The sequence below is a fragment of the Myotis nattereri genome (assembly GCF_964212035.1).
Source record: "Myotis nattereri genome assembly, chromosome: 2".
NCBI lineage: Eukaryota > Metazoa > Chordata > Mammalia > Chiroptera > Vespertilionidae > Myotis > Myotis nattereri.
Window position 1 is genome coordinate 102672361 of NC_138076.1, and position 24798 is coordinate 102697158.

At 47.8% G+C, this 24798-nt stretch overlaps 2 protein-coding genes across 2 annotated transcripts; both read left to right on the top strand.

The window, feature by feature from the left end:
• Positions 1 to 672: 672 nt before the first annotated feature.
• Positions 673 to 11140, top strand: SMIM39 (small integral membrane protein 39). Its single transcript, XM_081083500.1, has 2 exons — positions 673 to 911; positions 9228 to 11140. The coding sequence occupies exon 1, from the start codon at positions 709 to 711 to the stop codon at positions 877 to 879; it is 171 nt and encodes a 56-aa protein (XP_080939626.1). The 5' UTR covers positions 673 to 708; the 3' UTR covers positions 880 to 911; positions 9228 to 11140.
• Positions 5462 to 24060, top strand: ARHGEF4 (Rho guanine nucleotide exchange factor 4; the record flags this gene model as incomplete). The annotated part of the gene is given in 14 exon segments (XM_081083922.1): positions 5462 to 5545; positions 5549 to 5602; positions 6432 to 6683; positions 6847 to 6957; positions 7020 to 7199; positions 8641 to 8864; positions 9228 to 9357; positions 21355 to 21486; positions 22310 to 22482; positions 22484 to 22551; positions 23236 to 23313; positions 23910 to 24004; positions 24008 to 24032; positions 24035 to 24060. Coding segments are annotated over 14 exon segments (1617 nt in total). The 5' UTR covers positions 5462 to 5476.
• Between the last annotated feature and the right edge of the window lie 738 nt (positions 24061 to 24798).

Consider the following 24798-nt stretch of genomic DNA (forward strand, 5'->3'; position numbering starts at 1 on the left):
TTAGCTTGATTGTGGTGATTATTTCTCAATGTATACCTATATCAAAACATCAAGTATACATTTTAAATATATACAATTTTTATTTGTCAATTATAACAATAAAACTGGGGGGTTTGGGGTGGATAGCAGCTGAAGAAGCCAGCTGCTTTCCTACAGGAACAAAATGATTCTCTGATGGACAAGGTCAGTAAGGAGATATCCTGAGTCAGGGCCTTCCTGAAGTGCCTCAGCATGGATCAACCTCAGTCAGCCCAGAGTTAAAATCCTAGCTCCGCGCCATCCCTATATTCCTGTGTGATTTGATGGCTGCACAAATTCCCTGACCTTTCAGAGCTGCATTTACTTATCTGTGAAGTGGGGGACCAAGGGCAGTTCTTGGTGTTAGTTAAGAATCACGTCCCCACAGCCCAAGTCACCACAGCCACCATTCCTGCGCTTGGCAGTCTGGATTCCCTGAGCCATCCCACCGAATCGCCAAGGTCAAGTATCTGCACTCGCCGGAGTCCGCGTGACCCTGACAGCACACTCCGCCTCGGTGCTGGGTTCTGTCGGGGCTGGGCGCCCTGGCGCGCACACGCCGGCTGCGCAGAAGCCGGTCTGAGGCACCGCGGCTCCGCCCCCGCGGTCCCCGCGCTCCAGTCCCTGCTGCTGTCCCTGCTCCTGGGTTCTCTGGGCAGGCGCTCAACGGAGAGTCGGAGAGTTGGCGCTATGGCCAGGGTGTCCCAGACCCGGCCCCGCCCCGCGGCCCCAGGAAGCGCCCTGCGTGCTGTGCTGTGCTGCAACTTGCCACCAGGCGCTCAACGTGTGGTGGTCTTCGCCGTGCTGACGCTCCTCGTCCTCATAAACGTCGTGCTGGTGTTCCTGCTGGCCTTCTGCTGACTGCCAAGGCCAGGCGCCCCGGGCTTCTCTTGGTGAGTGGCGCCTCCATTGCCCACCCTCCGCGCCCCGCATCTCCCCTAGCCCCATCTAGCTGTATAGGCCCACTCCCAACGCAGTGACCCGAGGTGGTGAAGCTATGACCCAGCAAGCCCCAAACAGATGGTGCTTGTGGAGGGTGCCCCTGCCTGCCTGGAGTTTGGTGACACATGTGCCATGGGTCCTTCCATCTGTCATCTGTAGTGTGTGTGTGTGTGTGTGTGTGTGTGTGTGTGTATGACTAAAATGCTCATCTCTGTGGGTGACTGGAGATCCGTATGTAGCTGTGGCCTTGGCTGCTGTGGTTGTCTGAAAACTGCTTATGTGACTAAAGTATGAGTGGAACTGGACATGCATTTCTGTGTAGGTTTAAGAGATGTCTGTGGAAGATGCGTGGGCTCTTCTTCACATGTTACCAGCTTTTCCCATTTTCGGTCTTAAGTGGTCTCAGCGTGCCCCAACCCACTACAGGCAGAGCTCCCACCCCTTGTAGGTGGCACTCTGAACAGCCCTCAGCCCTGGCTGCTCAAAGGCCTGCCAAATTGCATTCCTAGATTGTCCATTACAATCCTACCTCAGCCTGCACATGTGAGAAGAGGAGATGGGGCAGGGTGGGCAGGATGGTGGGTGGTCATCAGGGGGCACTTTGAGGCAGAGCCTGCTTTCCCTAGGCCTATCAAAATCTCAGGGGCACAGGAGGAGATCCTGCCCCTTGTCGCTCCTTGTCTCAGTCTTGAACTTGTTCTTCCACTAGGACAGTCCCCTACCTGCCACACATAAACATCCTATACCTCAGAGCCAGCTTCTACCCACTGCCAGCCCAAGAGTAAGCCTAATCCTCCCCCTCAGCCTGCCGGGGTCGTCTTGGCTTCCATGCAGCTGCACCTTTTAGAGTGGCCAGGAAGGCCCTCTGCCCAGAACCCCACCCTGCTTAGGCCCAGGTAGCCTCTGGGCTCTCCTGAAGGTAGAATGCTTCTCAGAGCAGGCAGAACTACATTGTCTTGGTGACATCACATACACAGTTAATGCCATTGCTATAATTCAACAGAATGCCTCCCATTGTGGATCTACACAAGAGCTTTGTGACCCATGTGGAGCACATTTTTACTGTAGGCATCCATGGGGACTGAGGCACAGGGACATCAAGGGAGTTGCTTCAGGCTGAGTGTCTACCAGATGCCTCTTGTGCTGGCAAGGTGCTGGAACAAGGAAGTGACAAAGGTGACCAACCCCTCTACCACCACCATCATCGAGGGCTTTCAGGTGATTGGGAAGTACAGGTATAGGGGCATGTCTAAAAAAGTGTATAGGCATCCTGGTCTCTCTCAGAAGCCCTGTGTGTCTGCTATACCTGTGCCCTTTCCCACAGCTATGTAGGAAACCACCTGTGCAGAATTGTGCCTCTCTGTAAGGGCTGGCAAAAATAAAACAGGGGAGAAGGCACTGGGCCATATAAGAAGGGCTTTAGCTCAGGGCTCACTTGAAGGAAGCTGGGGCAGGGGCAGATGCCTGATCTGGTTAATATCAGGCAGAAACAACCTAGGAAGGGAAACTGTAGCTGGGCTGTGTTGGGTGTGTCAGCATTACTTCCTCCTGCCTGGGCTCCAGTAGTGAGGGCAGCCTGAATGCTGTCCTGGAGACTTATATGTGCAGTTGTTGCGAACTGAGGATAGAAAGAATCTACAACCTCTTCTCAGAAGATCAAAGTGTAGCATCTAATAGTGAGCATGTGAATATGTGCTGGTAGGTGGATTCCAGGGGCTGTGCAGCAAGGGGGAGTCTTAGAGCACCCACTTCTCCAGGATCAAAACTACAAAGCTTAAGCAAAAAGTTCTGTTACCTGCTGGATCCAAACCTCAGTTTATCCAAGAAGTTCCATTGTCTCGGTAACTCATCACTCAAAACATACAAATCTTCATAATGCACATATGTGCCTATGGTCACACAGGCTCTGTTGTAATGCTCATGCTTACTAGTGGTCACACGCCCTCTGTCCTGATGCTCACGCTCATCTGTGCCCTCTGTGCTACTGCTCAACTCACTAGTGGTCAAACATGCCCTCTATTCTGATATTACTCATCCATAGTCACATGGACCCTCAGTCCTGATGCTTAAGTCACTTGTGGTCACACATACCCTCTGTTCTGATGCTCATACTAACCCATGGTCACTGCCCCTGGAATGGGGACATTAACCTGCAGCCTGCATTCTCATTGGCTCTTAAACACCACCTTTGAGTACTCTGCTTCTTTTTTGTCCTCAGGCCAGACCCCCAGGCCTGGTGTGGTGGCCTGCTTGTGTACATTGTGCACTGCAAGTTGCCCCATCAAGTGCCTGCACCCTACATGCAGCAGGCTGGCTCTTCTCATGTGGCCTCGCTGAATCCTCTTATCTTACCCTGTCTCTATTGCAGTCAGGAGCTCTTGATCCTGGGGCCAGGCATCTCTGCAGAAGGGCCTATAGTATTTTTAGCTGGGTAAGTGCAATGGTCCTTTAAGGAGACTTGCAGCCTCCCAGGAATAGTCCAATGCTCTGTGCCCTGGGTCCCCGGGTGGGCCTCAGGACTCTGCCACCCATGAGAGGCTGCTGCATGTGAGAGCAGGTGTACACATAGTCTCTGAATTATTCTCAGGAGTGGTTTCATCAGAGTCTGGAGCAGGTTTTACTCTCAGAAATCATGAAGAACTGGTGGTTTCTGAATGGGCTTGCTCAGGCCCTATTTGGAGTAAAGGCCCAATCTGAGTGGCCTCCCATGCCTAGGTGGCCTGCCCACCCCTCACCCTACCCATTTGGGGCATAGTAAACACTTGTTAGACAGCAACTGGACTCAGGTGAAGACCTACACATTCCTGCTCAGACATGTTTAGCTCCCATTTCTATGTGAGGATGAGCATGCACACTGCCTGGGAGCACCCAGGGAAGGCCCCAGTGGGCCTGAAGCCAAGGGGGAACTAAACCCCATGAAGGGTAGAGAAGGCAGCTGAGTTCACAGGGCATGTATGGTGACTCCCAAAGCCTTGATTTTTTTTTTTTAATCCTCAACTGAGGATATGTTCATTTATTTTAGAGAGAGAGGAAAGCCGAGGAGAGGAGGGAAGGGGTGGGAACAGGAGGGAAGGGGAGGGGAGAGAAGTGAGGGAGAGAGAAAGAGAAATATTGATGTGAGAAACATGGATCAGTTGCCTCTTGTTGCCCTGACTGGGACTGAACCTGCAACCTAGGTAGTGCTCTGAGAATTGAACCTGCAACCTTTTGGAATATGAGATGATGCTCCAACCAACTGAGCCAACTGGCCAGGGCAAGGTCTCAACTTCTTAGCCAAAGAGCCAGCCCATGACTGTGAAAACCAGAGCCACACTTGGTCCCAACAGAGAGGGGCATGGACCTCACCTCCCATGCAATCCTTAGAACATACCTCCTCTTGCCCTAAGTCCCCAGAGACATTCATTATTCAAGGAGCAGAAACTGGACCCACATTCCAGGAAAACAGGTGTCAGCTCAATGGCAAATGGAGCTGGGAGCACAAGGGTTGCCTGCATTTCTAGGTGAGGTCCATGCACACCGTCTGGACCTCCTGATGTGAGTTCAATGACCATGCAGGAAGATAGATTCACACCAATTATTGCAGCAGATGGAAATTAATACACAGAGTGTTAGCCATATATAAAGTGTCTGACTCATTAACCAACTGCACAAGAACACCCTTGAAGTATCTGTTGCAGAGGGAGCAATATGTACCTATCTTTCCTAGACCCAGGGAATAAAGGAAAGAGGTTGGAACAATTAGAACTGAAAATTCTGTGGGTGTAGGACCTAGAACTCTGAGGAGGGTTGCTGCTCAGCTGGTGTTGATGGGGGGTGGGGGTGGCGAGGAGGGGAATGCCATGAGACTGGTTCTGCAAGTGTTCAAAAAACACTGCAAATGGGATCCAGCTGCTGCAATGTCTGGGCACCGCTATACCTAGGTGAAGCAGCATTGTTGCTTGTAGGTGACCTGACAGGTACTGCAAGTCCACAAGAACACAGCAGGAGGGAGCAGCTTTTTGGTCCCCTCCAATGTCACATTAGGAGAACCTAACAGGGAATAGCTGGCACAGCAGAAATGCAGCTTGAAGTGTCCTAGCCCCACTATCACAGAGCAGAGATGAGAGATGAAGCTGCGAGACAATAGTTTAACCACTGGCCCAATCGAGATGGGAGGTAGGTGTGTCCTATACAGGGACATGCTCGACTTTCAGATTCTGTGGCTCACCAAGATCCTAGTGGTCAAGTTCACTTCAGTCTTCATCATGAACCCTGCCAGTCTAGACATGCCTAGGACATAGCCCTGGCCCCCAAAGAGTAGCTGGTTCGAGGGAGTCTCCATCCCCTCCTCTGTGATATGAGTCAGGATCTCCTCTTCCCAGGGCTGCTGAGGGGTGGGGTGCAGAGGGCAGGAGCACCCTGCCCCATGAAGTCCATGGCAGCCTTACTCCACTGATCTGCCTGTCCATGGTTCTCTCCACAGCTCATTAGCAATGGCAGTGTGGTCTGTGCTGAAGCACTCTGGGACCATGTCACCATGGATAACCAGGAACTGGGCTTCAAAGCTGGGGATGCCATTGAAGTAATGAATGCCACCAACAGAGAGTGATGGTGGAGCCATGTCACTGTTGCGGAGGGCTGGTTTCCAGCTAGCTTCGTGTGGGTATGGCACTGGCCTGAGCTTTTCCAAAGCCCATAAAGAGCCAACTGGCTCTGCTCAGAAACTCAAGCCTGAAACTGCTCTAGTGTTGGGCATGGACTTCCCATTCACGGCTGTGGATTGGGTGGGTGGGGGTCATGAAGAACAGTCCACCTCCAGCAGAGCTGTCACTAACTCCAACCCCCTTCTCCCACCCCTCCCTCCAGGGGGCCCTCAGTAGCCAGAGAGGAATAGGTCAGAAATGAAGGTATGTGGATCCCTCCAAGGGGGAATCTGCATGTCAGAACACCACCACAAACAACTGGGTTTACCAAGCATTTATCAAGCATCGTGCAGGACATTCACCTGGATCCTCTTACTTATAACTTTCACAACAGCCCTGCAAGCTGAAAACTTCACTTATACCTGAGGCCTGGACAAGTTAAGTCCTTAGCCCAATAGTTCACAGGGAGGGACCCAGATTCTCCCTAAGGAGGCCTTTAGTCTCTAAGGAAGGAATCCAGGTGCAGACTCCAAAAGGCTAGCAGAGGGCAGTAGGGAGGGGAGATCCCAGGCCCTGGAATTCAGTTTGTCATCCCTGCCCAGATGTCAGTGGTTGGCAAACTGTGGCTTGCGAGCCACATGCAGCTCTTTGGCTTCTTGAGTGTGGCTCTTCCACAAAATACCGACTTCTGCGCATGGGCCATGAAGTTTCAATCGCACTGTACATGCGCGCCCGCACGTGGTATTTTGTGGAAGAGCCACACTCAAGGGACCAAAGAGCCGCATGTGGCTCACAAGCCACAGTTTGCCGACCACTGCCCTAGATCAACTGTCTGTGGTGTACTCCAAGCCTTTCCTAGTTATGGGTCAGAGAGCCAACAAGGCCACATCACCATCCACTTCTCTCCTGGTCTCTACAGATAAAGAGCCCAGTATGAGCAAGCACAGTTCAGAAACTGTAGTGGGCAATCCTTTATTCCAAGCCATGCGTCCAGCACAAGCCAAATGTAAGCAGAGCACCTTCGGAGGAGACATGGTCTCAGATGTCACCGACAACTGCAATGGTCATCGGACCTGTAGTCCCCCTGTCCAGATGAGCATTGTTTGAGGGTGGTGGGAGCTTGTCCCTGTGTGCCCTAACAGCTCTCAGAGCCCCAGTTACTACACAGCCACAGGCATGAGAGGCATCGACCCTTGCTTGGCACTGACCAGCCGCCTTGCCTGTAGCTGTGGGTGAACCAGGATAAGCCCTGGGACAAGGGCAGGCAATGGTGGGGCTGAGGCTCGAAATAGCAGCAGGAACCAGATGCACAGTCATCAGCGAGATCCTCAGCAGGGAGTGGGACTATATCAAGCACCTATGGGATAGCTGCGAGGTGAGGCCCTCTGCGGTGCGGTGGGGTTGAGGAGGGACCTGACCGCCGGATCCTGTCCCCAGGGCTACATCAGGCAGTGTCACAAATGCACCAACATGTTCAGTGAGGAGCAGCTGCGCACCATCTTCGGGAACATCGAGGACATCTATGGGTGCCATAAGGCCTTTGTGAAGGCACTGGAGCAGAAGTTCAACACGGAGTGCCCCCACCTGAGCGAGCTGGGTGCCTGCTTCCTAGAGCACATGAGCACACCTGCATCTGGCCCTGCCCACCCACCTGTGCTGGAGGCTCCTCTGCCTGCCTGCTGCCCCGGCCCACCTGCCTGCTCAGAAGTTGCCCTGCAGGCTAAAGACCGGGCAACATGTTACTCTTTTCCAGGAATCTTCTAGGTTCCACTCCCTCACCTGCCCAAATGCCCTCATCCTTCAACATTGTTTTAGAAGTGTCCCTAGTTCTGTGGGAGATTAAGTCAGAGAAGGCTCCTTGGAGCAGGGGGCTTGGGATCAGCCCCAGGATTTCCTTGGGCCAGAGTAGAGAGCAGGAGTAGGATGGGCTGCCTCTTGAACATCCTGTGGGCTGTTCATAGCAAATTTTGGATTTCTTCATACAGTGAGCAAATTTATGTGTCTTTTACAGTGTTTATTTACACTCCAAATGCCAACTGGCATTTAGCCAAGGTTCACTGGACTGGTTAGATGGACTCCTTCCTTCTGGCCTTGTCCGATAGGGAAAGCACAAGTTTTATCTCCTATGAAAGTTGTTGGGGTGAGCAGATGTCAAGTCCAGCCCACTGGGGACAATGTGGGTTCCTTCCTGGTTATTACCTGTAGGGGGTTGGAAGACCCTGCCAACCTCTTTCCAATGGCAGGAGAACTGGGAAGGGAGACCTTGGTCTGTCCATGCACAGGAGTAGATTGGGTCTAAGCACTAGAGTGAGTATGGGATCGGGGTCCAGTTATTCAGCAGGCAGTGTTGTGACTAGAGGGATGGGAACAAGCAATTTATTAATATCACCTAGTGTGAGTATCACAGCAACCCATCACCAGCCAGCAGCTGTTATCCTCTTTGCTCACCTAAGTCCATGATGTCATAGGTCACTACATGGCAGACCTGGCCTTTCTCTGGCTCCAGGTAGATGAGGCTTAAAAACAAAAAGGAAAGAAAGAGGCCAGAACTTTTGTGAGGAAGAAGCAGGGCACTGGGCTGAGAATGAAAACTCAGGTGGCACAGCCATGGACTAACATCCATTTAATCTTTCCCTCCCTCCCTCCCACCCTCCTTCCCTCCCTCCCTCCTTCCCTCCCTGCCTCCCTCTCTCCCTCCCTCCCTTCCTTCCTCCTTCTCTTTCTTCCTCTCTCACCCTCTCTCTCTCCTTTTTGGCCTTCCTTATTAGCATCCTTGATTTCATCCAAAAAATATATATATATTTACTGTATGTCAAAGTTATATGCTGAGGGTCCTGCTGAGAAAGCCTGATGGTGACAGGGATAGTACATGCTGTATTTTCAGAGGTTGTGTCCCTGGGCATGACGCACCATAGCTTGGGCCAATACTATTGTAGAGCTTGGGCCCCCTGAGTGCAGCTCCTGAAGGAAATGCAGAGGCTCCCACTCCCTTTCTCCCCACACATGTTAGGTGCCTGCTGGAGAGACAGCCACCCTAACTTCCAGTTGTGCTCCCCAGAAAGCAAACTTCCAGATTTACTCAGAGTATTCCAACAACCATCCCAACACATGCATGGAGTTCTCCTGGCTCACCAAGCTCAGCCAGTACATGTATTTCCGTGAGGCCTGCTGGCTGCTGCAAAAGATAACTGACATCTCCCTCAATAGCTTCCTGCTGACCCTAGTGCAGAAGATCTGCAAGTACCCACTGCAGTTGGCCAAGTTGCTCAAGTATACCCACAGGTAGGAGGCTGCTGAGGGAGAAAGGACAGCCAGGGGGCTCCTCACACCCTGGGTCAGCCAGTTTGTTGAGTACTCCTGGTGAGCTGGGCACTACTATAGATACTGGGGTGACAACACAGAGTAAAACCATCCCTGCTCTCACAAGCTATTGTTGAGATGAGGGAAGAGGACAGAAATAGGATATTACATGCTGCCTTGTGTGGCACTTATGGAGAAGATGGGGGTGTGCATTGACAGGTGAAGGAATTGACAGGTCAGTGGCACAGCCCCAGAGGGAAGCAGCTCCACATGCGGTTCCAGGAGGCTCCCAGCGCTTCTCTGCTCTCCACCTCTCAGCCCTCTTCCATTTCTGTTCTTCCTCAGGTATTTCAAGGATGTGGAAGCTGCTTTACATGCCGTGAAGGATGTGGCCCAGCTAATCAACGAATGGAAATGGAGACTTGAAAACATCAACAAGATTACTCAGGGGCAGAGCTCCATAGAGGACTGGGAGGTGAGGGCCTGACACTCCAGAAAATACTATGGGACTTGACCACTTCCTTTAAAATCATACTTCTGAAAAATCTAGGAGGGAGCTGGGGCAAGGAGCTATGCTCCTGGAACTAGCAAACAAGAGCTGGTAGCAGGAAATCCACTCACCTGAGCTCTGGGCCTCAGTCCCTTAGTGCTGCCACCTAAAGCAGGCCTGGTGGCCTCTTTCCTGGAGAAGAGTGTGTGGGAGCTGACTCACATTACACAGCCACAAGAGATTAAGTATGATGCTGCTCCCAAAGTGCAGCCAGCCAGCCCAGCAAGAGGGAGCTGTCCCTCTGCCCTCAGGGGACAGGCCAGATCCCCAAATGTGAGGATTCCCAACAGAGGGTGCAGGCCTGCCAGAGCATCACCACAGATGGATCACTATGAATCAGAGCGTCCTGGTTCTTTTTTTCTGGCTTGCACATTCCACTTGTATCTGCCAATCTTGTCTTCTAAGGCAGCATGGAGGTCTGAACTAATGGTGACATTTCAGTCCTCCAAGAGGCATTCCTTTTTTTTTTTTAATTGCACGTATTGCAGTGACACTGGTTAACAAAATTATACAGGTTTCAGGTGCACACTTCTACAACACATCAACTGTACATTGTATTGTGTTCACCTCCCCAAGTCAGGTATCTATCCATCACCATGTATCCCCTGTGTGCTCCTCCACGTCCCTCCATCCCTCCTCTGCTGGGCAATCACCACAAATGTCTGTGTCCATGAGTTTTTCCTTTTTTTTCCTCTTTTTTTGCTCAATCCTTCTACTTTCCCTGCAGCCCCCATCCCAAAAGCTGTCAGACTGCTCTTTATGAGTCTGTCACCATTTTGCTTGTTAGCTCATTATGTTCATTAGATTCCACATAAAAGTGAAATCATACAGTGCTTGTCTCTCACTGGCCTATTTCACTTAGTATAATGCTCTCCAGGTCCATTCATGCTGCCACTAAGGATAAGGTTTCCTTATTTATTTATTTATTTGTTTTTTAACAGCCAAGTAGTATTCTATTGTGTAAATGTATCACACCTTTTTTACCCACTTATCTACTGATGGAAACCAGTTGCTTCCAAATCTTGGCTATATAAATAATGCTGAATGAACACAGGAGTGCATATATTCTTTCGAATTAGTGTTTCTGGTTCCTTTGGATAAATTCCCAGAAGTGGAATCAGTAGGTCATAAGGCAGTTCCTTTTTTTTTTTTTTTTTTGAGGTAACTCCATACTGCTTTCCACGATGATTGTACCAATATGCATTCCCACCAACAGTGCACCAGGGTTCCATTTTCTCCACATCCACACCAACACTTGTTGATTTATTGATGATAGTCATTCTGACAGGCATCAGGTGATATTTCATTGTAGTTTTAATTTATATTACAGATTAGTGCCATTGAGCATCTTTTCATATGGCTGTTTGGCCATTTGTATGTCCTCTCCAGAAAAGTGTCTATTCAGGTCCTTTGCACATTTATTTAATTGGATGGCTTGGGGGTTTTTTTGGTATTGAGTTTTATATTTTGGATATTAATCCTTTATCACATGTAAATTGGCAAATATGTTCTCCTATCCAGTGGGTTGGCTTTTCATTTTGTTGGTTTACTTTGCTGTACAAAAAATTTTTAGTTTGATGTTGTCCCCTTAATTTTTTCCTTTGTTTCCCTTGCTCGAAATTGCTACAAGAAATGTCCGAGATTTTACTGCCTGTTTCCTTCTAGGAGTTTTATGATTTCGAGTCTAACATTTAAGTCTTTAATCCATTTTGAGTTTATTCTTGTGTATGGTATAAGAAGGTAGTCTAGTTTTACTTTTTTGAACAAATTATCCCAACACTAATTATTGAATACACTAGTAGCCCGGTGCGTGAAATTCGTGCACTGGGGTGGGGGGGTGGGAGGTAAAGGACCCCTCAGTCTGGCCTTCACCCTCTCCAATCTGAGACCTCTCAGGGAATGTCCAACTACCTGTTTGTGCCCACACTTTTAACAGATAACAGCTCATTGTTTTTTCTTTCTTATGCTTAAAACCATTGGAATTAGTAGGTATTCAAAGTGTGTATACATTTTGGGGGGACATTAATTTGGAAAAGCACGTCCTGTCACCCGCTGCCTGGCAGGAGTGCGCTAGGCCCCAAGCAAGCGAGGCTCAGTCAGGGCAGCCTTCGCTCATGGGTGCTGGCACCCAAAGTGCACATTCCTCCTCTACAGTCACCCCGACTATCCCACTGTTTCACTGAGAGGACGGAATTCCTCTCCACCTCTGGGTTCTTGATCTTGAACGCTGACCAAAGGCACCTAAGCGAGGGCCGTCCGTGCCCACCAGGTGTGTCTGTCTGCATCTGCTCCCGCCTCAGCACCTGCATTAACCCCCTAGAGGTGATCTCGTAGCTGGACTGCCTTCCATGGGAACAGGGCATCACCACTCTGCCCTCTCACTGTCATCTCACAGGTGCCCACCCTCAGCACCCAGAACACCCAGACACTCTCCAAAGGACGTGAGTGCATCAGAGGGGATGTGTGCACATCCTTTTGGGGTGTTAGGCATGCTGGGTTGATGGAAGTGCAGTGGAGAGGCGGGGGGAACTTGTGCATGCCTTGGTTTGTAACTGTTGCAGGCGCAGGAGGGTGACAGTGTGCTGGGGGATGTTTGCACACCAGGGTGGAATGTGCACACCGGAGGCCTCTGGCTTTGCAGATCCACAAACCCCCGTGGTGCGGCCAGGAGGACGTCAGTCTGGCCCGCCACAGTGGCTGTCCCTGCACTTTCTGGGCCAGGAGGCGGATCTTGCGCAGCCACTCCTGGGCGCTGATGGCCTGCAGGCGCTACTTCAGCTCAGCCTGCAAGCTCTGCTTGGCGCACTCACAGATGTCACCACCGCCATGTGGGGAGTACAGGCCGCCCTCCGCCGGCCTGCCTCCCCTGTCCAGAGGCTCTCTGTGCTGCTCACCGGCTCAGAGTGACTGGGGCTGGGTGGAAGCCAGGTGTCCTGCCCTGCCCAACCCCGGCCGATCCACCCCTGTGTGAGCTGCCGCCCCGCCGGGAAGGGTCATGGATCCAGGTCCCGGGACCGCGGACAGCCTCAAGCACTGCCTCCCACCCGGTGGGGTCACAGATCCGTGTCTTGGTCCCGCGGACAGCCTCAAGCACTGCCCCCCACCCGCCAGGTCATGGATCTGGGTCCCAGACCGCGGACAGCCTCAAGCGCTGCCCCCCCACCTGGCAGGGTCACAGATCCGGGTCCTGGGACAGCGGACAGCCTCAAACACTGCCCCCCGCCCGCCAGGTCACAGATCCGGGTCCCGGACCGCGGACAGCCTCAAGCGCTGCCCCCCGCCCAGCAGGGTCACAGATCTGGTCCCGGACCGCGGACAGCCTTGCCTGCTGCTGCCTGCCTTCAGTATGCAAATTAGCCGCCATCTTGTTGCTTCAGGGTGGGGGTCCCCACTGGGGTGCCTGGCCAGTCTGGATGAGGGGATGATGGCTGTTTGCAGCTGGTCACACCCCCTTCAGGGTGGGGGACCCCACTGGGGTGCCTGGCCAGTCTGGGTGAGGGGCTGAGGGCCGTTTTCAGGCTGGCGGGCGACTGAAGCTCCCAACTTCTCCTTTTTTTCTTTTTATTCTGGGATTTATTTACCTTCTATGGCTGTCACTGGAGCTGAGAGCCGGCTTTAGCTCTGAGGCCTGGCTGCAGCTTTAAGGCCTCGGCTGCTGAAAGCAGGTCTCTGGGTTTGTTTGGATCCTATAATTGAAACACTGTTTCAGCTCCAGCTCCGAGGCCAGCCAGCTGAAAGCAGGTTTCTGGGGTTTATTTACCTTCTATAATTGCAACATTGTTTCTTAGAGTGCAGCTCAGGGGCCGGCAGCGGCAGGCGGGGAACCTTGGCTTCCTCAATCACTGGAGCAAGCAAGCTTCCTGTTTGCTTCAGCTGCCTGGCTGCCGGCCGCCATCTTGGTTGGCAGTTAATTTGCATATCACCCTGATTAGCCAATGGGAGGCGTGTCAGAGGTACGGTTAATTATCATGTTTGTCTATTATTATATAGGATTATCTTTACCCATGGTATTATTTGCCTCCTGTGTCAAATATTAATTAAGAATAAAGGCTTGGGTTTACTTCTGGGCTCTCTATTCTGTTCTACTGATATGTCTATTTTTTGCCAGTACCATGTTGTTATGATTACTATGGCTTTGTAGTATAGTTTGACATCAGGTAGCATTATTCCTCCAACTTTGTTCTTTTTTCTCAACATTGCTGTGGCTATTCAGGTCTTTTGTGTTTCCATATAAATTTTAGTTCTAGTTCTGTGAAATACCAAGATAAACCACTAGTATCTTCATAGCTGAATGTATAGATTGCTTTGGGTAGGTAGTATGGACATTTTAATGATGTTAATATTTCCTTTCCTTGAACATGGTATATGCTTCCACTTACTTGTATCTTTCATTTATTTCTTCATTGTCTTCTAATAATTTTGCAAGTACAAGTCTTTTACATCCTTGGTTAAATATATAACCAGGTATTTTATTCTTTTTGAAGCAATTGTGAATGGAATTGTTTTCTTAGTTTCCCTTACTGATATTATTGGTGTAAAAATGAAACTCATTTCTGGGTATTTATTTTGTATTCCCCTGCTTTACTAAATTCCTTTATCAGTTCTAGTTTTTTTGGTGGAATCTTTAGGGTTTTCTATATACAGTATCATGTTATCTGCAAATAATGGCAGTTTTACTTATTTCCAATTTGGTTGCCTTTTATTTCTTCTTCTTATTTGATTGTTTGGTTAAGACTTCCAGCACTATATTGAATTAGAGTGGTGAAAGCAGACATCCCTGTCTTTTTCCTGATCTTAAGGGAGCCAGTTGTAGTTTTTGCCCACTGAATATGATATTGGTTATGGGTTGGTCACATATGGCCTTTATTATGTTGCAGTATGTTCCCTCTACTTCCACTTTGCTGAGAGTTTTTATCATAAATAGGTGCTGGATTTTATCAAATATTTTTCTGCATCTATTGATATAATTAGGTTTTTATCCTTCATCTTATTTATGTGGTCTATCATGCTTATTGATTTACAGATATTGTACCAACCTTGCATCCCCAGGATAAATCCTATTTGATCAAGGTGTAGGATCTTTTTAATGTATTACTGAAACCAGTTTGCTAAAATTTTGTTGAGGATTTTAATATCTATGTTCATCAGGGATATTGGCCTATAATTCTTTCCTTGTAGTGCCTTTATATGGTTTTGGAATCATGATGATGCTGGCCTCATAAAATAACCTTGGAAGTCTTGCCTCCTCTTGAATTATTGTAATAATTGGAGAAGGTTATATGTTACTTCTTTTCTGAATGTTTGAAAAAATTTACCTGTGAAGCCATCCAGTTCAGGACTTGTATTGGGAGTTTTAGGTTACTGCTTCCATTACTGTCTATTCAGGTTCTCTGATTCTTTCTTATTTGGTGTTGGAAAATTGTATTTTCCTAGGAGGTTTTTCCTTTTGTCCAGATTGTCCAATTGTTGGCACACAGTTGTTCAGATTATCTTATAATCCTTTGTATTTTTTAAAAAATTATTCTAGAGAGATAAAAGGGAGAGAAACATTATTGCTCCATCCAACTATACATTCATTGGTTAATTCTTGCCCTGACCATGGATCAAATCCACAACTTGGTACACTGGGACAACACTCCCAACTAATTTAACTACCTGGTCAGGGTGCTTTGTATTTCTTTGGTGTCAGTTGTTACTTTTCTTTCATTTCTGATTTTTGGGGTCCTCTCTTTTTTTCTCGGTAAGTCTGGTTAAAGGCTTGTCGATCAAGCCCTGGCCAGGTTGGCTCAGTGTTTAGAGTATTGGCTTGTGGACCAAAGGGTCACTGGTTTGATTCCCACTCAAGGACATGTACCTGTGTTGCAGTTTTGATCCCTGGGAGCAGCCAGGACTTGTGCGGAAGGAAACCAATCGATGTGTCTCTCTTTCCCTCCCTCCCTTGCACTTCCTCTAAAACAGATTCTCAGTCCCTTGCTCTCTTCTTCTTGCGGATGTTGTTATGCTTCTTGTTTTTCCAATGGTCCCTTAAACTATTCTTTTTTTTAAATATATTTTATTGATTTTTTTACAGAGAGGAAGGGAGAGGGATAGAGAGTTAGAAATATCGATGAGAGAGAAACATCGATCAGCTGCCTCCTGCACACTCACTACTGGGGATGTGCCTGCAACCAAGGTACATGCCCTTGACTGGAATCAAACCTGGGACCCATGAGTCCACAGGCCGACGCTCTATCCACTGAGCCAAACCGGTTAGGGCTATTCATTTTTTTATTTGAAAAAATACCCTTAGGTGAGGATTAACAACAACAACAAAAAGGCTTGTCAATCTTATCTTTCCAACGAACCTTCTCTTGGTTTTATTAATCTTTTGTATATTTTTTAGACTATTTTTTAATTCGTGCTTGGATCTTTATCATTTCTTTCCTTCTACTCACTTTGGGCTTTTTTCACTGTTTCTCATAAATACTGGGTTATTGTATTCTCATTTTCATTTGTTTCAAAGTATCTTTTGATTTCTTCCTTGATAGCATTAACTCGCTCGTTGTTTAAGAACATGTTATTTACCTCCATGTCTTTGTGTGTTTTTCAGATTTTTCTTGTAATTGCTTTCTAGGTTCATAGCCTTATGGTCAGAAAAGATGCTTGATCTGATTTGAACCTTTTTAAATTTACTGAGACTTGTTTTGTGTCCTATCATGTAGTCTATCCTAGAAAATGTTTCATGTGCATTTTAAAAGAATATATATATATATATATATATATATATATATATATATTGAATGAATATATATATTGAATGAATATATATATTGAATGAATATATATAATGAATATATATATATATATATATATATATATATATATATATATATATTCATTCTGCTGCTTTGGGTGAAATGCTCTCAAGATTTCAATTAAATTTGACTGATCTAATGTGCTATTTGAAGCCACAATCCATTCCCTACTATGACTGTTGATCTCTCCATTTATATCCATTAAGATCTGCTTTACATATTTAGGTGCTCCTATGTTGGGTGCATAAATGTTTACCAGGGTTATATCCTCTTGCTAGATTTCTCTCTTTATCATTATGCATTGTCATTCTTTGTCTCTTACTATACCAATTTAAAGACTCTTTTGTCTGATATGTGTTACCCCAGCTTTTATTTTGCATTTTCATTTGCATGAAATATTTTTCCATCTTTTTACTTTTAGTCTACATTTTTCATTCTGAAGTGGGTCTTTTGTAGACAGCATATATATGGGTTTTGTTTTCTTATCCATTCAGGTACACTATGTTGTTGTGTGTTTTTTTATTGGAGCACTTATACCACTTACATTTAAAGTGATTATTGACAGATATGTATTTATTGCTATTTTTTTTACTAAGTTGTTGGGTTTTCTCTTATTATTTTTTCTTTATTGATTAAGGTATTACATATGTCCTTATCTCCTATTGCCCCCCCACCCCACTCCCATTCATGCCCTCACCGCCCCCCACCCACCCACCCCCAGTGTCTGCATCCATTGGTTATGCTTATATGCATGCATACAAGTCCTTTGATTGATCTCTCCCCCACCCTCCCCTACCTTCCCTCTAAGGTTTGAGCATCTGCTCCATGCTTCTCTGTCTCTGGATCTGTTTTTGTTCATCAGTTTATGTTGTTCATTATAATCCACAAATGAGTGAGATCATGTGATATTTATCTTTCTCTGACTGACTTCTTTCGCTTAGCATAATGCTCTCCAGCGCCATCCAAGCTGCTGCAAATGGTAGTTCCTTTTTACAGCAACATAGTATTCCATTGTGTAGATGCACCATGGTTTTTTAATCCACTCATCTGCTGAAGGGCATTTAGGCTGTTTCTAAATCTTAGCTATTGTAAATTGTGCTGCTATGAACATAGGGGTGCATATATCCTTTCTGATTGGTGTTTGTAGTTTCTTGGGATATATTCCCAGAAGTGGGATCACTGGATCAAATGGGAGTTCCATCTTTAGGGGGGTTTTTTTGAGGAAACTCCATACTGTTCTCCACAGTGGCTGTACCAGTCTGCATTCCCACCAGCAGTGCACGAGGGTTCCTTTTCTCCACATCCTCGCCAGCACTTGTCATTTGTTGAATTGTTGATAACCATTCTGACAGGTGTGAGATGATACCTCACTGTTGTTTTGATTTGCATGTCTCGGATGATTAGTGAGTTTGAGCATGTTTTCATATGTCTCTTGGCCTTCTGTATGTCCTCTTTCAAAAAGTATCTATTTAGGTCCATTGCCCATTTTTTTATTGGGTTGTTTATCTTCCTTTTGTTAAGTTGTATGAGTTCCCTGTAAATGTTGGAGATTAAACCCTTATCGGAGATAACATTGGCAAATATGTTCTCCCATGTAGTAGGCTTTCTTATTGTTTTGTTGATGGTTTCTTTTGCTGTGCAGAGCTCTTTATTTTGATGTAGTCCCATTTGTCTATTTTCTCTTTAGTTTCCATTGTCCTGGGAGCTGTATCGGTGAAGATACTGCTTTGGCAAATATCTGAGATTTTGCTGCCTGTGGATACTCTTATTATTTTTTTAAATCTCACCTGAGAATATGATTTTTATTCATTTTAGAGAGAGAGGAGAAGGGAAGAAGAGTAAGGGGGAGGGAGGGGGGAAGGGGGGAAGAGAGAGAGAGAGAAACATCAATGTGAGAGAAACATCTATCAGTTGCCTCCTATATGTGTGTATGTGCCTACAATTGAACCAAGAACCTTGGGTGTACACAATGACACTCCAAACAACTGAGGCATCCAGCCAAGGGCTGCCTCCTCTTCTTGATGCAGGCACTTTCACATTTCTTGTAATACTGGTTTGGTGGTAAGAAATTCTTTAGCTTTTTCTCGTCTGGGAAGCCCTTAATTTCTCCTTCAATATTAAATGATAGCCTTGCTGACTAATGCAGTCTTGGCTGTAGTTCCTTACTTTTCTTCACTTTGACTGTTTCATGCTAATCCCTTCCAGTGTGAAATGTTTCTGTTGAGAAATCAGCTGACAGTCTTATGGGAGCACCTCATAACTGTCTCTTACTGCTTTTAAGATTCTCTTTGTCTTTAATGTTTGCCATTTTAGTTATGTCTTGGTGTAGGCCTCTTTGGATCCCTCTTGTTTGGGGTTCTGTGCACTTACTGGACTTGTATCTTTTTCCTTCACCAGGTTAAGGAAGTTTTGGTCATTATTTCTTCAAATAGATTCTCAATCCCTTGCTCTCTCTCTTCTTCTGGTACCCCTATCACAAGGATGTTATGCCTCATGTATTCCCAATGGTCCCTTAACCTATTCTTTTTTACATTTTTGCTGCTCTGATTGAGTATTTTTTTTCTTCCTTGTGTTGAAAATCGCTGATTCAATCCTTTGCTTCATCCAACCTGTATTTCTTTTTTTTTAAATTAAATCTTTATTGTTCAGATTATTACATTTGTTCCTCTTCCCCCCCCCCCCCATAACTCCCCTCCTCCCAGTTCCCGCCCCACCCTCCGCCCTCACTCCCCACCCACTGTCCTCATCCATAGGTGCACGATTTTTGTCCAGTCTCTTCCCGCATCTCCCACACCCCTTTCCCCCCCCCCAAGAATAGTCAGTCCATTCCCTTTCTATGTCCCTGATTCTATTATAATCACCAGTTCATTCTGTTCATCGGATTATTTATTCACTTGATTCTTAGATTCACTTGTTGATAGATGCATATTTGTTGTTCATAATTTGTATCTTTACCTTTTTCTTCCTCTTCCTCTTCTTAAAGGATACCTTTCAGCATTTCATATAATACTGGTTTGGTGGTGATGAACTCCTTTAGCTTTTCCTTATCTGTGAAGCTCTTTATCTGACCTTCAATTCTGAATGATAGCTTTGCTGGATAAAGTAATCTTGGTTGTAGGTTCTTGGTATTCATCACTTTGAATATTTCTTGCCACTCCCTTCTGGCCTGCAAAGTTTCTGTTGAGAAATCAGCTGACAGTCGTATGGGTATTCCCTTGTAGGTAACTGACTTTCTTTCTCTTGCTGTTTTTAAGATTCTCTCTTTATCTTTTGCTCTTGGCATTTTAATTATGATGTGTCTTGGTGTGGTCCTCTTTGGATTCCTTTTGTTTGGGGTTCTCCGCGCTTCTTGGACCTGTAAGTCCACTTTCACCAGGTGGGGGAAGTTTTCTGTCATTATTTCTTCAAATAGGTTTTCAATATCTTGTTCTCTCTCATCTTCTGGCACCCCTATAATTCTGATGTTGGTACGCTTGAAGCTGTCCCAGAGGCTCCTTACACTATCCTCGCATTTTTGGATTCTTTTTTCATTTTGCTTTTCCGGTTGGGTGTTTTTTGCTTCCTCGCATTTCAAATCATTGACTTGATTCTTGCGCTCCTCTGGTCTGCTGTCGGGAGTCTGTATAATATTCGTTATTTCAGTCCGTGTATGCTTAATTTCTAGTTGGTTTCCCAATATAACATCGAGGGTCTCATTAGTTTTCTTGTAGATCTCATTAAGTTTATCAGCGGCTTCTAAACAGTTCTTGAGAGACCTTAAAAGTGTGGTTCTGAACTCTATATCTTCCATTGACAATTTTGTCCTGTTTCTTTGTCTCCGCATTTTGTTATGCTTCCTTCGTGCACCCCCTAGTGGTCTTTGTGCGCAGTCTTGTAGTTAAGCCTTGATTGTTGTAGCTAATACCAGGGAGGGTTTGACCTCCAGGCCAAGTGGCTATGAGAATCAGCTGTGTCTGCAGTGAGAGAACTTCTGTCCTCTAGGGAGGTGCTAATCTAGCCTTTGCCTGAGGCTATCTGGCAAATGGCTCTGCGCAGGGCTTGGGCAGGGCGGTTCTCACAGGATCAACAGGGTGGGCCAGAGAGAGCAGTTATGGTGGCTCTCAGTCCTGTCCCCAGGGGCTCTGCCTCTCTGAGTCCCAGCACCCGCTGCAAAGCTCGGAGAGAAAGCTGCACTCGCTCTGACCGAAGCCAGACAGTCCCGCTTCTCCTGTTTGAGTCTGGGTCCCTAAAGACTCACCCGGATCTGGAGCTCAGAGTCTGCGACTCCCTCCCGATTGAAAACACAAACCGCGCCCTCCGCCGCCAGCCCGCTCCGCGCACTCTGCACCTCAGAATTTGACTTCAGCACTGCGCCTCCTCTGAGTGTCCGTACGCGTTTCTCTTTCCTCCTAGTTGTAGGACTTCCACTCAGCCAGCGTTCCTATGGTTCTGGGTGATGTCCCTTCCGTCTTTTGGTTTCACTTTTGAAGTAGTTGTTCAAAGCAGCAAACTCCAGCGTTAACCTATGCCGCCATCTTGGTTCTCTCTCCAACCTGTATTTCTTCCAGTGTATTCAGTTTTGGTATTGTATTCTTCATTTCTGATTGGTCCTTTTTTTATGGTTTATCTTTTTCCATGCTTTGAGCAACCTGTAACCATTAGCCTGAACTCTATTTCTGATAAATTGCCTCCCTCTGTTTCATTTAGCTATTTTTCTGGAGATTTCCTTGTTCTTTAATTTGGGGCCTGTTTCTTTGTCTTCCCAGTTTAGCTGCCTTTGTTTGTTTTGTACTAGATAGATTTGTTATGACTCCCAGTCTTCATGGGGTGGCCTTTACGTAGTAGGTGTTCTGTGGGGATCAGGGGTGCCGTGTTCTTGACACCTGAACTGGGTGGTCCAGGACTGTTCCTTGTATCAGTTGTGTGGGCCCTCCTGTGGTAATTGCGTCTTGAGTGCTGTTGACTTATTTGTGCATGGCATTGACCTGAGGCTCAAGTCTGATCACAGGTGCTGACCACATGAAGTGAAATTTGCCTCTACAGTGTCTGGTACCTACCAATATCTCTCTGTGGATATGCTGCTTATGAAGCTTCTTGGGTACTGCTCTGATGTTGTCTGAAGCTCGTGGCTCTCTTTGCTGTCTCTCACGGGGAAGATCTTCTGGCCAGGAGCTCCGAACTCATCTACTCAGGGAAGCTGATTCGAGTTACACAGCCACAAGCCAAGAGCCAGCAGAGGATGTTTTTTCTCTTTGACCACCAACTCATCTACTGTAAGAAGGTACAGTAAGAAGGTCTCTCTTTCCTGCTGGACAGCCTATTTAGAGCAGAAATGGAGAAAGTGAAGCTAAGGGCTAGAAGCAGCTGCCCAGAGAAAAGATGACACACACAGGCACCTTTTTTCCCAGAGCCTTAAGTATGGCAGGCCTTCCCTGGTCTTGCCCTTAGGGCCAGAATGACGGTGGGAGAGTGAGTAGCCCAGGGACTATGGGGTGGCCCTCGCAGCCTGACCAGGGCCCAGTACTATAAGAACACCCTCCTCTCTGAACAAAACCCAGCTTCCCCTCCCTAGCCCTGGAGTCTTCTGCTCCAGTAGCTTTCCTACCTCCTCTGTGCTGCTAGCTCTACTTCTCTTTTAAAACATTGCTAAGAAACTCTATCCAGAAGCCCTCCTGACAACTGACTTGGCCCAGGTATACCTGGTGCTCTTCTCTGCTGTGGTATGGACCCTGGCTCACTATCTGTATAAGTACCGCGCGCTAACCGATTGCGCCACTGGAGCTCCATGGCTCACTATCTGTATCCATGGCTGCTTGCCCACAAAACTACAGGTGCCTTTAAAGACCCTCAGTCTAGCCAATAACTTAACTAAAGGAGTGAGGCTCTTCATCATAGATTTGGCACATAATTGGGGGCTGTACTAGGCTCACTATGCCCTTGTGAGCTCATCCTCTGCTAGGGAGGTAGGTGTGTGGCCCATCAGCCCTTCCAGTTACAGGACAGTGAGTGACACAGGGTCTTAGAGATAGTCAGGAGAGCAGTTCAAAGTTTGGGGAGGGATCCAACAAGCAGGCTGGGCTGGCAGCTCATGGTGCCTCTGGCAGGACCTTCTACACCAGGGTGTGCTGTATTATAAGGGCCGAGTGGACATGGATAGCTTAGAGGTAGTGGATCTAGAGTACTGGAAGGATAAAGACCTCCACATGAGCATCAAGAATGCCTTCCAACTGCACTATGAAACCATGGGAGAGAGCTACCTGCTGTGTGCCAGGAAGCCTGCAGAAGCAGTGCTGGCTCAAAGCCTTTGCCAGGGAGAGGGAGCAGGTGTGGCTGGACCAAAAGACAGATGAAATACCCCCTCTCAACTTTGCTGCACTGCAAGGGCCCACCAGGCCTCCTTACCCTGGAATGCAAGGTCAGGACAACCATTGACTGGGACTGCATGTCTCATAGACCAAGGATCTCAGGGTTTGGTGAGGCTCCAGGGTCTCTTGATTTCAGCCCCAGGGAATGGTTCTGCTGGCCTTTTGTGGGGGGAGGGGTTGCTTCCAACACAAGTACACTCAAGTGTGCTCAGTTGCAGGGATAATACTGGAGTGGGAGGTGGGACTGACCTCCAGAAGCCTGTCCCATCCCCATATGAGCAGGGTATCTCCCCACCACATTCCCCTCCTGTCCATGTGCCCCTTGTCCTCATACTCAGCAGTGACCAGATTGGCTCTTGGCTTGGGAAAAGCCTCTGGTGAAAGATAGGGTAGGGCAAGGGGAGAATGTGGGGAGGGCTCTGAGAAGGGCACCAGGAGGAGCACCTTGGCTCTATCTGGAGCCAAGGCCAGCTGGCTGAGCAGGACACAGTCCCTGCAGCATGATGAGCCCTGCGCACTGTAGAACGAGTATGGTACACAGAGGACTGCCCCATGGCCAGGAAGCATAGGACAAAAGGACTGTGGGCAGGGGCGGAGGGGAAAGTAGAAGAGCAGCAAAGTCCTGGCAGGGAAGCAGGTATCTCATTTGTGCCCCTCGCTCCCAGACTTCTCCATCACTAAGCTGCAGAGGGAGCAGGCCATGCTGAATGCCAGCAAGCAGCAGGCACCCAGGAAGCCCAAAGGTAAGCAGGTGGTAGTCCCATATCCACTTTAGCAGCCTACTCCTGATCAAACCCTTCTCTGACACCCAAGATAAAGTGAGCTAGCACCTAGGTCCTCAGTTACTCATTGCCCTTTGCAGGTGTTTGTTCCCAAAGGCTGGTGATAAGGGGTCATCACTGATGAAACTTATGTCAGTATGCATTTGGAATTCTTGCTCTCCATCACCTCAGACAACCCTGTCCCCAAGCAATACCATTAGTAATAGTGACAGTGTTCACTTCCTCAGGCCTGCTTTGTGGCAGTCATCCTCACAGCCACCTTACATCCCCATTTCCACAGAGGCACTGAAACTGCCTTGCACAGAGCCTATGCCATGGAGAAGCTGCAGGGCCTCACACCTTCCAGGTCCCTTAGCCCTCATCTCTGCACACTACAAGAAGGTGGCTCAGGCTCCTGGGTGTAATAACCCCACTGGAAGCAAGTTCCCTACCATGGGAGTCTGAGGCAGAGCCTTGGGACAGGTCCCATGCTACCACCCCACAGCAGAGGATGCCATTCTGCCCTGTACTAATGACTCTCTAGGCACTTATATAACCCCTTCTGTCTCCTTACCCAGCCCTCAGACAGCCCTGCTATCTGATGCACCAAGAGCACCTGACATTGCTAACCAGCCTGCCCCAGCAACAGGTCTTGGTGATGAAAGAGCCCAAGTAGAAGCCATCCACCTTCTGGTATAGCATTAGCGGCTGGCACCCTTCCCCAAGTGAGCCTATTCCCCACCAACAGCACTGTCTTGGCCTGCTCTGCCAGCTAGTCTCCAGCTTTCCCTCCCCAAGGTTCACCCATGGCTTCCGGCCCTTCTCTGCCTACTCTGCAAACTGGAAGTGAGCAGGGCTGAGCAAGGAAATGGCTTGGTGTCACCAGTTCGTACCAGGCTCTGCACCTATTCTTGGTTCTTCCTCACTACTGATGCACTACATACACAAGCTGGAGGGGCAGGAGACCCACAGCACAGGAGCGCCTCCTGCCACCCTCCCTACCTTTGTGGGGCCTCCTGGAAACTACAGCTGAGAACCATCAGCAAGATGGACATGTGTAAAAGGACTGACTACTTTAGACTCTCTTCTTCATACATCTAATCATTCCTCCTCCTGTTTTCTCTGGGCAGGAGGAGGCTGTCTGCCTTCCACCACTTGGAAAACTGGGCTGTGTGCCCCTCTGCCCTCCAATTCTCCTTGCAGGCCTCTAGCTGATGGTGCCAGGCAGCTGACATCTCTGGAGGGTGGGAACCGGGTGTTCTGCATATGGCCCCAGAGCCCATCCATTTTGTCTCCCAGTTCCTCTCTAGACACTCTCTTCACTTGTAATGTGTTTATAATCAACTGCAAACTTCTATCAGGGTATGTCCACATGTAGCTGTGTGTTGACTCCAGAACCTGGTTCCATTTTTTTTTGTTTGTATTTTGTTTTTCAAAATGGAGAAAAAGAACTGTTAGTGACACAGG

Bases quoted from the DNA above. Each gene is read 5' to 3' on its own strand.
- SMIM39 (XM_081083500.1), top strand. From the start codon at position 709: ATGGCCAGGGTGTCCCAGACCCGGCCCCGCCCCGCGGCCCCAGGAAGC.